General features: G+C 45.2%; 1 protein-coding gene across 1 annotated transcript in view; it reads left to right on the top strand.

The window, feature by feature from the left end:
* The first annotated feature begins 6,777 nt into the window (after nt 1-6,777).
* Nucleotides 6,778-18,957, top strand: part of LIPC (lipase C, hepatic type) — a 47,619-nt gene continuing 35,439 nt past the window's right edge. The window contains exon 1 of the mRNA XM_081170645.1: nt 6,778-6,934. Within this exon, the coding sequence (XP_081026771.1) occupies nt 6,850-6,934 (85 nt within the window). The 5' untranslated portion in view covers nt 6,778-6,849. The remainder of the gene's footprint in view (nt 6,935-18,957) is intronic.

The following is an 18,957-nucleotide window of genomic DNA, read 5'->3' as shown; positions in this document are numbered from 1 at the left end:
GCTAAGAACAGTTTCAGGTTAAGAACGGACCTCCAGAACAAATTAAGTACTTAACCCAAGGTACCACTGTATACACTTTTTCAATGGCTTTTGATGACTGGTGGCTACTAGTTAGAAAGGACACCCTGCTTGCTCTGGTGGGGGCTTTATGGGAGGGGCTAGTTGAAGGGCATTTGTGCGGTCAAACCAACAATTCCTGCTTTGGCAGATGGGCACATGAAAAGACTGAGATTCATAGAGCTTTCTTGTAAAATTTGCTAGCGAGAACTCTGTGAGATAATTTCCTTTGTCTGCCTTGGCAGGAAGCTGTAGCACTACAGACATCCTGATTGCATCTTTCTTCATAATGTTGGCAAGCTGACCACGTGTGCATGTCTGAGCTCTGCAGCTCGGACACCATTTTTGAACTTACATTTTGTACTTTTGTAACTTAGATAGTAGTTTTAAACCTGCCTTCATTTTGCTGCTGTAAACTGCTACTTCAAGACCTGCAATATGTATTTAAAAACTATTTATTTTGTTATATACAGTGGTGCCTCGCAAGACAAAATTAATTCGTTCCGCAAGTTTTTTCATCTAGCGAATTTTTCGTCTTGCGAAGCACGGTGTCGGAAAAGTTTTGGAAAAGCTTCAAAAATCACCAAAAACCTCAAAAAAGGCTACCACACCGCGTTCTATGAGTTGCTCCTCGAAGCCAAGTCGCAACTGTATTAATGGTGTTAAGAAAAAGGAAACAAACTTGCAAAAAACGCAAGACGTTTTCATCTTGCAAAGCAAGCCCAAGGGAAATTCGTCTTGCGAAGCAGCTCAAAAACCGCAAAACCCTTTCGTCTAGCGAGTTTTTCGTCTTGCGAGGCATTCGTCTTGCGGGGCACCACTGTAACCATGTTTGTGTCATTATTTTTTTTTAAGGGGGAGAAAGGATGTAATACCAGGAAAATCCAGTCTGTCTAGAAGGTTAAATAAACCTCGTCTTAGCTTCCAAGTTTAAACTTCAAAGGATGGTGCTCTGTTGATCTCACAAACATGAGCATGGAAGGACAATACCTAAACAATATATCCTCTCCTAGTGTCTGAATCCTAGAAATGACATTTTTATTATTGCTTCCCATATTCCAAAGCTAAAAGATGAACATCCACGCACCCAAGAATCAAAATCCCGGTTCCAGGAGTTGCTGGTTCAATCACAATTTGGATCCATGACGCAAAGGACATGGGCAGAAACCCAATTCCATTGAGCAACAGTGTTTTGCTGCAGGCTGGTCATTCTTCACTTGATGAGTGCACATTAAAATTAATTGGAATTACTCATGTACATCAAATAGAGAAGAGGGTCATTTTTTATTTTACTTTAAAGGGAAAGAAGAAGCAGACCCTCGAAAACACACACGCTGCAACAAGCCAGCAACCAAGGCAGGAGGGGGCAGAACACAGCCTTGTCAAAAGCAGCAACAACAGAGGGAGACTTATGCGTTTGTGGCTTGCAATGTGGAGATACATAAATTCTCTCTGGAGCACAGTCATGAATCTTGCAAGCCTGCCTGCTGATGTGCCTCCAAACGTCACAAGTGACTACAAAATATTCGAATGTTTGCCCATAGACCCCAACAGCGCCATCCCCACAGTCCTGTGATGTGCTTGGCTATGGAATTCCACAAGGATGAAGGGAAAATGGGAACCAGGACACCATCAGAATGGTAACCCAGCTGAAATCCATAGAAGTGTGTGTGTTTTTGTGCTGGTGTCATGTGCAGAGGAAGGAGCTGAGCAGATCCCAAGGCAGCAGGAGGGGGATGGCTCAAGGAGCTCAAAGAATCTTAGAGTTGGCCCAAAAAATTAGGGTCATCTACAGGTTGGGGGGGGCTTGGCAAAGTGCCATCTGTGAGGTGCATCAGGGGCCTCACTGGTTGCAACCTTCATCAACAATCCACAATTTCATCAGTCATCCATAGCGATTGTGTTACACCTCACACCCATAGCAGGATGTACACACACACACACACACACACTTGCAAATACCCCCAGTAACCTGGGAAAGGTAATGTTACCAAATTCAAAATTCATTACCAAACTCAAAACCATGGAGAGACCTGGTCTGAACAAAGACATTGGATTCTTATCTCATTATACATGACTAAGCCATTTTTCACCTTCTCACCCCTTGCCTTTTCCTGTAAGACCTATTGCAGTCGTTAAGAGTCGTCAACAGGCTCATCTCAGCTATCTGCCAATCTCCCATTCCCACCACCCTTCTGAGTAATACCCCTCCCCACCTTCTCACTATATAGAAGGGTCTGGCAACTTCTGTTTCAGTGTATCTGAAGAAGTGTGCATGCACACGAAAGCTCATACCAAGAACTAACTTAGTTGGTCTTTAAGGTGCTACTGGAAGGAATTTTTTTATTTTGACTGGGAAAGGTAAGTTGCATAAGAACCTAAAAAGAGCTCTGCTGGATCAGGCCAATGGCCCATCGAATACAACATCCTGTTCTCACACTGGCCAACCAGATGCCTCGATGGGAAGCCCCAAAGAGGACCTGATCACAACAGCAGCACTCCCCGCCACCCCACCCCCACCCCCGCAATTCCCATCAACTCACATTCAGAGACACATTGCCTCCAACACTGGAGACAGAGCGTGGCCTTGTTATCCTCTGTGGATTTGTCCAATCCTCTTTTAAGGCAACCCAAATTGATGGACATTATTACCTCTTGTGGGAGCAGATTCCACATTCCCTCTTGTAACTAATAAAATTACTTTCAGGATATCCTTCGGCTAATTTGCACTTTGCAGCTGGAGGAGGAGAGTGCAGAGGGTGAAGCAAGAGTTGTGCGTGGAGCAGGGCCCTTTCCCCATCCTTTGGACCCCCAAGGAAACTCAGCAAACCTGCTGCACCTGGAACTGGGTGTGGAGAGTGCCCATAAAAAGCAAGTTTAGAGCAGGAGACCAGGGCCATGTCTGCTGTTTCCAGGAACTCTTCTTGTTGTGAGATTTTTGTGGGTGAGCTGAGAGCTCGTTTGGACCCTCGGTGAGAACCCAGAGACTGAGAGGGAGGGTGTGTCAGAATGAAAATGAGTATGCGTGTGTGTGTAACTTTGTATTAATGTAACATTTTCATATGTACAGTGGTACCTCAGGTTAAGTACCGGTACTTAATTCGTTCCAGAGGTCCGTTCTTAACCTGAAACTGTTCTTAACCTGAAGCACCACTTTGCTAATGGGGCCTCCCGCTGCCATGGCGCCGCCGGAGCACGATTTCTGTTCTTATCCTGAAGCAAAGTTCTTAACCTGAAGCACTATTTCTGGGTTAGCGGAGTCTGTAACCTGAAGCATATGTAACCTGAAGCGTATGTAACCTGAGGTACCACTGTAACTGTTTTTGTAATTTTTTAAAATTTAGCTGTTGCTGCTTCAGTTTTTTTGTACACCACTTAAAGACATTTTAAATATATTCAGCAGTATAGAAATTAAATAATCAATCAATCAATCTTCATACCGGCTGAAGAACAGCCGCAAAATTTGACTTTATCTTTTTGCACAAAGCCCTGGGTGTGACTGTTCTGCTGCATCATGGAATTATGCCAGAAAGTATTAGGCTTTTGCTGCAGAGAATGCTAGATAAGCAGGGGCAGCAGGGCACGACCCCTTTCTCTACAGCAGGCTGGTCTCTATGGGTGTCAGGCTGGGACCTGACCCATCAGGGCCCTTACTGATGGCATTCCCTCTCTCACTCCTTGTGCAGGACAGTTTCCTTCTGACCTGGTTATACATTTTCCTGTTGTTAAGGTGTGCAAACATCTTATCTGGAATTGTCCTTGGTGTCTGTCCTAGCCTAAAGCTTTTCCCTGCTCCATAACGTCACTACATCTTCAGAAAAACCACTTTTCCCCACCCAGATCCCTGTTTTGGTCAGTCTGGCAAAAGCAGACACCGAGGGTGTGAGCACCATATTTTATCTTCTGCCTTTTCCAGCCTCAGTTTCAAAACCTCTGCTGAAAAAGGCCCTCAGCAGCTTTTTCCACTGCCAACTGGTTTTATGTTTATATTAGGGCAGGGCGATATCTGATTCTCAACATTGTGATATATCACTAGCTAACCATCACTATATACCGAAATACCACAATGTCTGAAATAAGAGGCATTGGCTGGCTTCACGGTTTTTTGCACATTGTGATTTTTGCATAGCACACACACACACACCATGTTTCACAATATATTGTCAGGTCAAAAGAAATTGAAACCAATATCATACTGACTTGAAACCAGTTTTGGACAATATATTGATATATATCGCCCAGCCCTAGTTTATATATTGTTTTAAATGTGCACCCTGCTTTTCTTTATAAAATCAAATCAAAGCTGCTTACAAGTAATTCATAAAAAGCATAAAGCACAAGGACAATTACTAAAATCAGTGTCACACACAGAGGGGCCTTAGGGATCATCTGATTACATCCCAGCTCGATAACTGAGATTGTCAGCAGGAACATCATTGGTTGCTCTCCGAGTTGGCAAGGCTCATTTGACAACATCAAGAAACTGAACCTTTAGTGTCATCAGTCCTGTGGAATACTTTACCAATAGAGATTAAGCTGGTGCTTTCTGTGACAACTTTTTAATGCCTGCTGAAAACCTTGATATTCCACATGCAATTAAAAATACATCCTTCCACATTGGTTAATGGATGCCTGTTTTTAACTTTTAAATAAGTTTTTATTATGGTATTATGCTTTATTGCTGCAAATTACTTCTCTAGCTGAACAATGTTTACAAAGATGCATCATAACAAGGGACAATGCTGCCAGAAATGTGTCCGTTAGTCAAAACTGCATACAAAAAATGTGTTTATCAGGAGAAAGTCATACCAAAAAAAGATGATGAATTTTCACGAAGATTTAAATCTGCAAATTGCTGGAGAAATGTGATGAACTGAATTTTAATATTGGAAAAATGAAAAATGGAGAGAACCAACATGGAGAGATCATTGCATCCTGCACTGTTTCTTCCTAGATTCACCACCTCCATCACCATGGGCGAGCCAGGATTTGGGGGGGCAGGACTTTTATTAGGTGGGACGCGGGTGGCGCTGTGGGTTAAACCACAGAGCCTAGGACTTGCCGATCAGAAGGTCGGCGGTTCGAATCCCCGTGACGGGGTGAGTGCCCGTTGCTCGGTCCCTGCTCCTGCCAACCTAGCAGTTCGAAAGCACACTAGTGCAAGTAGATAAATAGGTACCGCTCCGGCGGGAAGGTAAGCGGTGTTTCCGTGCGCTGCTCTGGTTCGCCAGAAGTGGCTTAGTCATGCTGGCCACATGACCCGGAAGCTGTACGCCGGCTCCCTCGGCCAATAAAGCGAGATGAGCGCCGCAACCCCAGCGTCGGCCACGATTGGACCAAATGGTCAGGGGTCCCTTTACCTTTACCTTTAGGACTTTTTTTGGGAGGGCAGAACCAATGTGATTGGTTACTTAGTTAAGTGTTTCTATTGTTTTACTTGATCTAGGAGGGTAGCTGCCCCCCGCCCCTTAGCTACACCCGTGTCCACCACTCTGCTTAGCTTTGTGGACACACACGCTAAACCCTCCTGTGATGCCTACCCCTTTTCCCCAAAGAATGAGACAAGAGACCAGAGTGTGGGTTCAAATTAGCCACAACTTTATTGAGCTTCAGAAGTTGGAAACTTGGCATAGGCCTTGGCAGGTAACCCTCTCAGCCCATCTGGCTGAGGATACGCAGGCAGGTGAGATCCAGTGGGAGGGGACTGTAAAGCACAAACTTACACAGCATGCCCTTCCACCGACCTCGTCCCGGGAGTTTGACCTACATGCCGCCGCTCTAGGGCCAGGGACTCCGGGTTTTTTGCCCTTTAACGGGCCCTGCAAGAGCCGCCGCATGGGGAGGGAGCATGAATGCATCCACCCCAACTTGATTCTGGAAGGAAGAAAACCAAAAGAGGCTTGGACAAAAGGGGTCAGCCTCTTTTCTTTGGCCTTTGCCCCACCCCAGGCCAGCTGTCCATTGTCCTTCCTGACCGAGGGCGGGCCAAATGCCAGCCCAAGCAGGTGGGAGGCACCTGGCCAGTGAGCCCTCGCTTGGTCCGTAAACCCCGCCTGTTATGTACTGAAGTTCTCATCCTGGGCCAGCAGGGGGATGCTGTAGATACTTTTCACTCGGGTCCACATATGCAAATAAGGGATTGAAAGTGACATTCAGTGATTGGATAGTTACAGAAAATGGTTACAGTTGCGTTGTATTGGAGCTCTATATAAGCAGGCTGGCTGAATCCTTCAGTTCAGTTCTGTTCTGGCCTGTGAATAAACAAGAGCTGTTTGAAGAATCGCTGTGTCGTCTGATATGTTCACCCACAAATTAACACCGCCCACCTGTGGGGAAGGGAGGGCGGAAATTATCACAATATAGTTCAGAGAAGGGGGGGTGGACAGGCTTCATTTCCTGTACCCATTTTGCAATATGTTTGGACTAAGATCAACCAAAACTGAGTCAACTACCACAGTATTTCATAAAACAAAACACACAACCTCACATTTTGATCTGTGCAAAATTGATCAAAGTTCAAAAAAACCATAAAAGGTTAGTTCCGTTATGGTCTTGGGTTAGGCTAGGGGTGGTTCTGCGCCGTTAGGCCTAAAAGAAAAGACCAACTCTGATTAAGGTGATGTTTCTTTGGGGCCAAAGAGGAGGAGACACTGAACTCCATTTTAAAGGTTAATCATTAATGAGCTGCTGATCCTCACTATGTATTGATGAGCAGGGGGGGCTATTCCTTTCCTTCCTGTGCCCACATCACACAGGAAAGCAGCCTCTCTTGTTGTGTAAAAAGGCAAAGAGATGAGAAGCTTCCTGATCTTTTCACTTCTGTTCCTTTCCTGCCTTGCTGTTAGTCCTGAGATTCCAAAGAACAGGAAGAAGAAAGGTGAGTTGCCAACTTTCCAGATTTTTAACATGCATTTGTGGAAACTGCGCTGTGGCCGTGCTGAGTAAATGGTAGATGCTGCACGAGGACAGATAATGGGAAAATTCAAAAAAATGTGGGTCTGCTTCGAGCGCAAAGTGGGCAGGATTGGGCTCACGTTCTCCCCAAATTGGTAACTCTTATAACAGGACTGAAGTGGCTTTGCAAAAGAAAAAGAAGAAAGATTAGCACCCATAAGTATCTGCTCATTGGGAAACTGAGTACAGTCTTCTGTTACTAAGACTGAAATACTCGTGAAAATCTAGGCGACCTCAAGGTAGCTGAGCAAAGCCAGCCATAGCTGGATCGAGCAAGGCACATCTGCTTGCAATAGTTTAATCGTGTGTGTGTGTGTAATATTTGTGGTCTCAAGGAAAATCCCACATCTGGGCTCTCCTTCTCAGCTCCCTTTTGTTCATCTGAGTTGCCTGAAGTAGCACAGCATCCTGTTCCTTTGAATCAAAGAGACCCTGGCAAAACATCCGTTTGTGTAAGATCATTGTAAAGCGAGGAGGGCTGCTGCAAGCTCTGGTGGTTTAACCAATAGGTTTATAAAGTAATGTTTTCATTGGTCTCCAAGTGGACGGAGGCCAACTTCAACATGGTGGGAGCAAATTTTGGATCACTGGGCCTGAGAGCCCAGACCACTCCTGGAGCCAACTGGGCAGTGGCGATGGAGGAGGAAACAGATGGAGGAGGTGGCAATTTGTAGCATGGTGGGGGAAGCGCAGTGGGGGGGGGTCAGGTTAAGCATGTCTGCACCATCACTTCTCAAAACAGCCCCTTCTGAAGACTATGTTTCCTTTGTAAAAACATTGCAACTGTATGACCCTCCTTGCATTGCCTCCCCTTATAGCAACATGGGTGCTTACACACAGGTGAATATACCTACGGCAAGAATGGAGTGGTGCTTTTTTATTATTTTACCAGGAATATATTATTATTTTATAGCTACTTTGAAGGCTTGGGACATGGGTGGCACTGTGGGTTAAACCACAGAGCTTAGGACTTGCCAATCAGAAGGTCGGTGGTTCAAATCCCTGCGATGGGGTGAGCTTCCGTTGCTCGGTCCCTGCTCCTGCCAACCTAGCAGTTCAAAAGCACGTCAAAGTGCAAGTAGATAAATCGGGAAGGTAAACGGTGTTTCCGTGTGCTGCTCTGGTTTGCCAGAAGCAGCTTAGTCCTGCTGGCCACATGACCCAGAAGCTGTACGCCGGCTCCCTTGGCCAATAAAGCGAGATGAGCGCCACAACCCCAGAGTCGTCTGCGACGGGACCTAATGGTCAGGGGACCCTTTACCTTTTTACTTTGAAGGCTTATTGGTGGAACAGCAGTCTAGAAATATTAGTAAAAAATTAATAGCATGAATTTTTTTAAAAAAAAAAATACAGGATGTAAGTGACCATTGGGCAGCTCCAGAAAGGCTGCTTTTTGGTTTCGAACTCACTCCTGCACCAACAATTGCTTGCTCTGTTTTGCTCTCACTCTCCTGCTCTGATAGGAGGCTGAAGTAATAGCTCTGCAGGCGCAACACTTATAAGAATAATAATTTTATTATTTATACCCCACCAATCTGGCTGGGTTTCCCCAGCCACTCTGGGCGGCTCCCAATAGAGGACTAAAAACAGAATAAAACTTCAAACAGTAAAAACTTCCCTAAACACTTAAGTTGGAACAAGTCTGAAACCTGAATTTAGCAGAGTTTAGGAGCAGCCTTTTAGAGTGGGGGTGGGGATCGAATCTGAACAGCCAGCTTTCTCTGAATAGCCTCCACCTGCCCTGGCATCGTTTAACTCTTCCTTGTAGCTAAAGTTTTGATAATTTCTATTGCTGCTCATAACCCACCTTACCTGTTCAAATCTGCCAGTGGTTGTGATGTAATTGGCACAGCAATCAGTTCTGCTTAAACCATTTCTCAAGGGAAAAAGTCACCCCTTTACAAACAAGTCATCGACCTGTACTGGGTTTGGGGGTTTTCATGAAAACCATATGTACAACCCTCTAGCAAACAGAGGAGCCCCTTCGCTTCTGTCCTTTAACAGCAGTCCTGCTGAACCATGTGTTGAAATGGTCCCATTGCAAAAGGCATTATTGCAAAAGGATATTGCAAACTCTTTTTTTAAAAAATGCACCCACTTGCAAAGGGAATACCAGTGTGAGCCAGTGTGGTGTAGTGGTTAGGAGTGGTGGACTCGTAATCTGGTGAACCGGGTTCTCTTCCCCGCTCCTCCACATGCAGCTGCTGGGTGACCTTGGGCTAGTCACACTTCTCTGAAGTCTCTCAGCCCCACTCACCTCACAGAGTGTTTGTTGTGGGGGAGGAAGGGAAAGGAGAATGTTAGCCGCTTTGAGACTCCTTCGGGTAGTGATAAAGTGGGATATCAAATCCAAACTCTTCTCTTCTTCTTCTTCACCTACTTAAAAGAGCACACCTAATAAAACATCAACTTGTGTGCTGAATACACTATAGAGGTCAAGTCTGGTTTTGGTGAGGGTCAATTTAGTCTTGTTGATTTTCTGCCATTTGCAGGAAGCACATTCAAAACGGAGACTGCATACAGCACATAATGTAAGGTTATGCCACCCTGGAAGTAGGTTTGTATCAAAATGCGAACCAAATCAACCTCTTAGGGACATGGGTCTCTTTATTGCGTCATGCTTGCCATTTCCATGAAGAACTGGATGTTCCAGGAGTGGCTTGTAACCACGTCAGTAAAAAAAGACACACTGTAAGCCTTTAATAAAGTACAAGCTGCTTATTTGCAAATAGACACGCTGAGCCGCAGAAAGTAGTCACTAGACCTAGGAATGCCAACCTTTCTTCCTTTTTTTGTAAATATTTTTTATTTGATTTTACAAGTGTAAAATTATAATAATATCAAATACACACTCAGATTTAGAGATTTCTCTGAATCTCAAGACTTCCCACCATCCCCTCCATGGGTCCTATTGTCATCAATTTCAGCTGCATATTATTTCATCATCCAGATTTTAAGCCTATCCATATCATCCAAAGTATTTGTTACATTACTAGTGTTGTTAAAATCCTGCTATTGTTTTCATTTGCTTACAGTGGTCCCTTAAATAAATTATAAATCTTTCCCATTCTTTCTTGAAAGTTTTGTCTTGGTTCCTGAGCCTTCTGGTCAGCTTTGTCCAACAGCTTAATTTGCCATTCTTCTCTGGCAGGGACTTTGTCTTCTTCCCATCTCTGGGCTAGTAGCATCCGTGCGGCCATCGTAGCATACATGAAAAGTCTTTTCTGCGCCTTTGGAATCTTGGTACCTGTTGTTGTTGTTGTTTAGTCATTTAGTCGTGTCCGACTCTTCGTGACCCCCTGGACCAGAGCACGCCAGGCACTCCTGTCTTCCACTGCCTCCCGCACTTTGGTCAAACTCATGCTGGTAGCTTTGAGAACACTATCCAGCCATCTCGTCCTCTGTCGTCCCCTTCTCCTTGTGCCCTCCATTCTTTCCCCAACATCAGGGTCTTTCCCAGGGAGTCTTCTCTTCTCATGAGGTGGCCAAAGTATTGGAGCCTCAGCTTCATGATCTGTCCTTCCAGTGAGCACTCAGGGCTGATTTCCTTAAGAATGGATAAGTTTCATCTTCTTGCAGTCCATGGGACTCTCAAGAGTCTCCTCCAGCACCATAATTCAAAAGCATAAATTCTTCAGTGATCAGCCTTCTTTATGGTCCAGCTCTCACTTTCATACATCACTACTGGGAAAACCATAGCCTTTACTATACGGATCTTTGTTGGCAAGGTTATGTCTCTGCTTTTTAAGATGCTGTCTAGGTTTGTCTACAATTCCTTTAAAAAATACTTCTGGTTTCTTTATAAAGGTTATTTAAAACATTCTTTTCATTTCATTATATATCATTTCCCAGAGTGCTTTTACTACCTTACACATCCATTAGGAATGCTGACCTTTCAAACAGCATTGACCCCTGCGAAAGCACACACTCTTGCAGTTTCCACCGAGACTGCTTTTTTCCAGCCAATAGTGGAATTCAGTGCTTTTCTCACTGCTAGCATCAAACTCTTTCTCCGGTCTCCAGCTACAAATGCACACAAGCAGAACACTCATTTCCAGTCCTAGCTCTGCCTGTGACGTGTAAGCTGCAGATACCAGTTGCTCAGAGTAGCCACCGGTCATCACAAGCCATTAAGCAAGCGACTGAGCTGTCCAAAAGCCAAGAGAGGTGGGCACCTCTCCACTCAGCGCAGCGCAGCAGCACCCTGTAATGCTCTTTTAATGAGAACTTTGGACCCAGCCCTCTCAGCCAGCTTTTATCTCTGACAGGCATAGCTGAACAGTGTTTGCTTAGCAACGGCAGCCATTCTTCTGTCAAATACCACACTCACTTTCACTATGGTTAATTGGAATGATGTTGCCCGGTGCCACAGTCATCAAGATGCTGAATTCTTTTTCCGACGGGTGGAGAAATGCAAAGCAAGAGCAAGAGCAGGGGCAGGAGGAGAATGCTGGCTCCACGACAACATCTGAGAAATTGATTTTAGCGTCAATTAAAGATTTGTAGCTTCAGGAAAGTTAGGGGATTTTGCTTCCACTGTGCTTTTGTATACTGAAATGGATTAAATAGAATACAACTAGCTTCAAAATATTATTTCCCAAGGCCTGGAAAACACCCACACCTGCCTCTTAACAATTGTAGGGTGACTTTTGAAATTCTAAGCATTTGCCATTCCTCCATATTGCTGGTGGCTAAATAGATAGCATTACCCACAGGCATTTCACAGGTGGAAATAGAAAGGATTACAGTGGTGCCTCGCAAGACGAAATTAATTCGTTCTGCGAGTTTTTTCGTCTAGCGAATTTTTCGTCTTGCGAAACACGGTGTCGGAAAAGTTTTGGAAAAGCTTCAAAAATCACCAAAAACCTCAAAAAAGGCTACCACACCGCGTTCTATGAGTTCCTCCTCGAAGTCAAGTCGCAACTGTATTAACGGTGTTAAGAAAAAGGAAACAAACTTGCAAAAAATGCAAGACGTTTTCATCTTGCAAAGCAAGCCCATAGGGAAATTCGTCTTGCGAAGAAGCTCAAAAGCCGCAAAACCCTTTCGTCTAGCGAGTTTTTCGTCTTGCGAGGCATTCGTCTTGCGGGGCACCACTGTACTGCCTCCCTCCTTGCACATTTGAGGTGGGGAAAGCTCATTTACATTGGATGTGTTGTTGTTTTAATGCTGCAGTGGCCTGTCCTCAACTGGTTTCAAAGTCAAGAGTGTTGAATATATACTAGAACAGGGTATGAGGAACCTGGAATTGTTGGGTTCCAACTCCCATCAGTCCCTGTCAGTACAGCAAAAAGTCAGGGATTGTGGGAATTTCAGTCCTGCAGCATCAGGAGGTCCACAGCTTTCCCATCCCTGATCTGGAGGCTGCTTTTCAAAGTGCGAGGCACACATTTGGCACCTGCTTTGAGGGTTCTGCTCTGGAAAGAAAGGAAACAGAAATAGCGCCGCAACCCCAGAGTTGGTCACGACTGCACGACTGGACCTAATGGTCAGGGGTCCCCTTACCTTTACTCCTGAGCAGGTGCAGAGTGCATTTCCCTCACTGCTGAAGGACTCCAGAGAGTCCTCTGTAAAATGAAATCTGGAAGGGGAGGAGGATCGGAAGATGGAGCCTTTGAAACCCTGGACAGAAGAGGCCACATGTTCACATGGCAACAGTTGCTTGCAAATCCCTCACCTTGACACTCTCAACTACAAGGTTTGTTCAGGAGACATTGGGGCTGCAATAAGATTGCACCCAAATTTTCACTGACTTTGTTTTAAAAACATGCACACGTTTTCGGGTTTCTTTGTCGCTTTGCCAAACTGCTTTCACTGGGGCTGTTTACCAGATAACACTTATCTAAAAAGCACCTCCAGGCGACAGAAAACAAATGAGAAATGCCAGCCAGAAGGAAACACAAGTCTGGAATTCTGTTTTCTCTGCGCCCCACTGCCCTGTATATTGCGAGCTGATTTTGCAGCTTGGTCTTCTGGTGCTGAATGTGCAAAATGAATAAATGGTTGACACGACATGGCTTCTCCAAGGGGATCCTCTCCCCTTCCTTAGCATTTCAGAAAGAGAGAAACCACACCTTTGGCAAAGGTTAGGCTGGGCCTCGGGGGAAACGCTTGGCACCAGGCAGTTCTGCCTGCAACCATTTCCGATCAGCATAAGTACGTTTTTCATGGCAGTCACTGACAAGAGTGACAGAAGGCCCCGGCTCCAGGCATTTGCCAAGGCTGCCTCGTGAAGGCCACCCATTTGCCAGTGGCACTGAGTAAACTATTTCCTGACGGGGCCTGATGTGGATAAGCAACTAATCAGTGTTTTCCTACTCCAAGCTGGAAGAAGAATAGGGTCACAGCAACAGTCCATCCAATGGACTGGTGGGACATTTGGCCCCAGAAGTGGCTCAGCCATAGGACAGTGTTGCTTTGGGTACAGAAAGAGCAGCACTTGGAGAAATGAATGCTGGAAGCAAACAGCCTAAGAAACTCAAAAAAGAATCTTTTGCTTAGTGCCAGGCGTGAGTCCTGTGAAGCAAAAGGAACTGTTTCTTTGCCATCTTCCGTCCCTTTTTTCAAAATGTGCCAAAGGCTGGAGGTTTTCTGCAGACCCAAGGCCCAGGTACAGTTACCAGCTACTTGAACAGCATCAGGGTGCAATGAAGGGCATTGCATGTCTTTAAAACAACAACAGGTGCAGCTGTTTTTTACATTATGTATCTCTCGCTAAAAAAAAGAAACCCCTTTGGAACAGTAGCTGAATAGTGCGCTGTGGGAGTACCAGGAAACAGCAGACAGAGAGAACCCCTCTGGGCAGTAGCCTAAGCAGACTTTTGTGATTAATGTAACCCTTGAACATGCCATACTGTAAAGGACTTTTCAATATGAACGCATTCTGGTCATAACTCCAGGGACTCCGTTTATGGCCAGATGAGGACTGGTTTGTTTTCATTAAACCTTTTGTAGCAGGAGAATGTGCTGAGATTGGAAGGATGAGATTTCCCAGAACCTGACATCCTGTCCTTCCCTTCTCCTCTTCCTCTTTCACAAACAAGGTGGACACATGGATTGAATTAAGCGGAGCTGAATTTGCCATTCACCTCCACCACATCCCTCCCAGGGCCTCAGACTCTCTCCATTCAATTATTCCAAACTCTGCCAACAAGAAATACTAGCTAGAATGTGTGAAATATTCCCCCCTAGTTAATTATGAATGGAGGGACTTAATTTCTCCCTTGGTCTTCAGGCTCTAAATTCAATTATTCCAAAACCTGCAAATAAGAAATACTCACTAGAAATGCGTGTGTGAAGTTTTCACCCTAGTTAATTATGAATAGAGGGATTTAATAGCAACCCAGCAGTAAATAAGTACTGTACACTCCTTGAATTAATATCTTCCCCAGGCCTGAGAGTGTCTCTTTCTAGTCAGGAACAGTCTTCCCAGAGTGCAAGCTGAGCAACAGGAACCAAAAACTGGGCACTATTAAAGACAACAGAGAGTGAGACATCTGCATCCTATGAACAAAGGCTGTACTACTGGGCACTGAACCAAGGGGGTGTCCTCTCAAAGCCTAATAAGCGAGGCACTGGGCTTTGGAAGGAGACATGAGCTTCTGACTGGGTCCTCCGGTCCTGGAGTCCTCCCTCCTCCTTCCCCAAGCCTAGTTAGTGCTTTTCCAGCTTTGGGAAGGAGGCACAAGGACTGGGGTGGGGCTGCCAAATTTTGGCCTCACACAGGGCACCATAGTATCCAATTCCACCGCTGCCAATGCACATTTGCTCCAGTATAAATTAAATGGAGTTCAATGAGGCACAGGTAACTGGGTTCAGGATTTCAGCATAGTTCTACAGACTTTAGGTGAGGTATGTTACTTTTATGCTCATTTAACAGATGGGGAAGTAAGCCTGAGAAAGAGCTGATGCAAGTAGTCCCAGGCCCCAGTTAACTCATGAAGGCATTCCACTCCAAACAGGGACGGGCAGCCTTTTCCTGCTGAAGGTGCCATTCCCTTGAAGGTAATCATAAAATAAGTGGAGAATGTGCTGTGTCTGCAGAACCAATGAGTGTGTGGCAGTTAGGGGTGGGCACAATTCTGCCCCCCTTCTTTGTGCCCATTACACAATTTTGACCTCTTCACGGCCATTTTAGACAGTCAGAGGAGCTGGGTGCCAGTGTCTTCTTGGAAGGCCTACTGCGGGCTGGTGGGGCTGAGATGTTTGATGCCCCACAAGTGCAAGAAAACAGCATGTATGGAAGACAATGAGCCCAGAGCTCTTCTCCTTCACATGCTAAATTTCTATGCATCAGGGACGTCTTTCCTTTCTTCACATATACAACACTGTCAGCAAACCTGAAGAGGTTGAGTCCATGCATCATTCTAACACTTAGTTCAGCTGACTGCATAAACTGGAATTAACCTTTGGGTAAGGATAGGTGATGGGGACCACCAAAGGTCATACATTAATGTTTAACTAAGTGTTTGCTATGCTTCCTTTCCAAAGGTTGTACTATTAAGAGCCCCAGGAGGAGACACATTTTTCCACCTCACTTTTTTAAAAGGCTCGGATACATATAAAGTGGACGCTCCGTGCGGGATGCATGTTCTCAACCTGCAGCGGCTCATCTGCGCACACATGAGTTGCAGTTCGACACTTCTGCGCATGCACAAAGCTCGATTTAGTGCTTCTGCGCATGCACGCCCGCCAAACCCTGGAAGTAACCCATTCCGGTACTTCTGGGTTTTGGCGGTCCATAACCCAAAAAAACACAACCTGGAGCGTCTGTAACCTGAGGTATGACTGTAGATTCCAAATCCTTTAAAATTCATACATAATAGTTACACTTTACCTTCAAGCAGCTCTTTGACATAGTTACGCTCTGCAACATTATTTCACAGTAATCCTCATAACAACCCTCTAAGGTGGGTGAGCACCATGAGCCTACAGGATCAGGCCAGTGGAACCATCTAGTCCAGCATCCTGTTCGCACAACAGCCAGCCAGGTACCGACAAAAATAGAGTGGCTTGCCAAATTATTGGAGTACTACAATATATCCAAAACAATGGGAGAAATTGGAAGGATCTCAAAAGAGAAGATAGACAGGGACTGGAAGAAAAATCTCTTTGACCCATGCCTGCCAATCACAAGACAAACAGAAGTGTAGATGACCCTTGACTCTGTAGAAGGCAACTTCCTACGTCCAACAATCAACACACCAGCAGTGAGGCCCCAGGCTCGGGTGCCTCAAACTCTGCTTAAAAAAACCAAAAACTGCCCCCTCTGCAAAAAAAAGGAACGAAGATACCCCAGTACAAGCAGCATTTCCACTCTACAGCTCCCATGTCTTGCCTTGATGAAATAATACATTTTTTAATGAACATTGTGCGCCCATTTCCTAGAATGATTGACAGCACAGAAAGCTGGAGGATATTTTCATTCTCCGGGCTAACAACACACAGTTTATATCAAGGAAAACACAGGAGAGAGAAATATAAATATGTACCAATGGGAATTATGGGACCAATTCACGCTTACCCACGGTGGCGTGAAGCACTTTCCCTTTCCCCAAGGTGTGATCACACCCTGCTCTGACAATCTGTGTGTGAAGGAGCCATGACTGGAGATTTGGGGGGGGTCATATGCGTGGGGGTGGGGAAGCCTTGTCCTCAGCTGCTCTTGTCTCAGTGGGCTGGGCTCAATCTGAAGGGCTCAAGGGACAAAAGGGGAGATTTTGGTTGCTGAGTGCAATTTGGAAATGGAACCAATTATTTCCCAATTCTATTAAATGTTGTATTTAAAACATTTTGAAACCTCTCTTCTGACATGTTTTAAAAATAAAATTGGTTGGCTTCTGGAATACAGTCGTACCTTGGTTGTCGAACAGAATCCTTTACCAAAGTCCGTTCGACTTCCAAAACGTTCAAAAACCAAGGCACGGCTTCTGGTTGGCTGATTGGCCCCGGAAACAATGCCAACAGCCAAAACAGACGTTCAGCTTCCAAAAAACGTTTGCAAACCAGAACACTAAACTTCAGGGTTTGCGGCATTCTGAATACCAAGGCGACTGTATATCATACCCTCCAACATGCTGCAGAGGAAAATCAGGACACACATCTTTTGGGGCCATGTCCTCACTGAAGCCCGAACATGACATCCCAGACTCTAATCAGAAGCCAGGATGGCTTCTGTAATTCCAGGGTGCCCCAGTCAAATCAGGAAATTTAATTAACAACAACAACAACACACACACAGAGAGAGAGAGAGAGAGAGCGTAGTTCTTGATCTTGTTTGCTTTTTGTTTATTGAGGCATGCCAAGGTCAACCCCCAAAAGCCAATGCCTTTGTGAGTCAAAGATATTCATTGTTCAAACTCTGTGGCTTTCCCTAGGTGGGGCAGCCCTGCCTATTTGTCCCAGGCTTGCTCAACTGCTTCCCAAAATTTTAAACAAAGTGGCTTAGACCTCAAGATCACTTAGGAGGGGGCAAGTTTACCGCCTCCTCCCAGCAGCGGCCCCCACCCCACTCAAGGGCAGTGAGTTCAAGTCTGCTGAGTGGGCTCAAAGCACCAACCTTTTGGCCAATGGCAGCTGATGTCCCCCAGACCTGGTGGGGCTGCTAGAAGGTCCCAAGGGCATGGCCAAGTTGCTCTGGTTTTCTCTCCATCCTCAGTACTCTTGATTCTGACTTGCAGCAGCTCCCCAGGGTTTCAAATGGAAATCTTTCCCAGCCTTACCTGCATCTGTTATGTACTGAAGTTCTCACCCTGGGCCAGCAGGGGGATACTGTAGATAGTTATGCAAATGAAGGATCGAAAGTGACGTTCAGTGATTGGAAAGTTTGTATGCAAATGAAGGATCGAAAGTGACGTTCAGTGATTGGCTAGTTACAGAAAATGGTTACTGTTGCATTCTAGCGGAGTTTTAGAAAGTTGCAACAGTTACGTTGTTCTGGAGCTCTATATAAGCAGGCTGACTGAGCTCCTCAGTTTAGTTCTGTTCCAGCTTACAAATAAAGAGCTGCTTTGGAAGAATCGCTGTGTCGTCTGATATGTTCGCCCACAACTTAACACTTTCCTCTAAAAAGTAAGGTTCTAGTCCTCATGGTTCTACATAAACAGGAAGCAGCTGTATGCCGAGTCAGACCCTTGGCCCACCTGACTCAATAATGTCAGCACTAACTGGCAGCATCTCCCCCAGGGTTTCAGCCTTATTTGGAGATGCTATGCCAGGAATTGGACTTGAGACCTTCTGCATATGCTCTCCCATGAATCTATAGGCCCTGCCCATGAGGGACTTGGCAGCGCCCCCTCTGTACCACCACCCCCATAAAGAAGCTGTTGTAAGAATTCTGGTGCTATGCATGAGGCATCCAAAACAACCGAGAGTATCGCATAAATGCTAATTATTAATACCTCTGTGGTCAATTAAAGTGAAACTTTCACCTACATGTTTTTTATCTTGTCCATTTGCAGCTTTCATTTGGCAATAAAAATGTTCAGGAAAGCACTAAAAAAAAATTCCCATTACGCTGCAAAATATTTTAAGAGAGTTTGTTGGCTCAGGCATTTCAAGATGGTGCTGAGCTGTCAATTATATGTTTCCAGTTTAGAGAAATACTGTGGTTCTCTGACCTAGATTTCAGGGATTTTTACTGATTTGTGATTGTGGTTCCCTGTTGTATTTATTGTACTGTATTTCCTATCTGACCCTGTGGCTGGCACACCTAGTGACCTTAGGGGGCAAGGACGAGGGGGGCGGGGGAGCCCTTTCTTCAAAGAGACGCCACTAATCAGATTGTACCCTGTACACTCACAGTATTCTATGAATGTTTTAAAATTTACCTCAGTGTCTTTCCTGGAACAGGTGCTGAAATGAATTTCCTGGCTGGTTCAATGACTATTCGTTCCAGCTGATTGAAAGCACATACAGAAAGAAACCCAAGCTTTAGGTGGAAGAGTT

This window comes from Podarcis bocagei (assembly GCF_964188305.1).
Source record: "Podarcis bocagei genome assembly, chromosome: 14".
Classification (NCBI taxonomy): Eukaryota; Metazoa; Chordata; class Lepidosauria; order Squamata; family Lacertidae; genus Podarcis; species Podarcis bocagei.
Note: the sequence above shows the minus strand (reverse complement) of the source record. Positions and strands in the feature narration are given on the sequence as shown.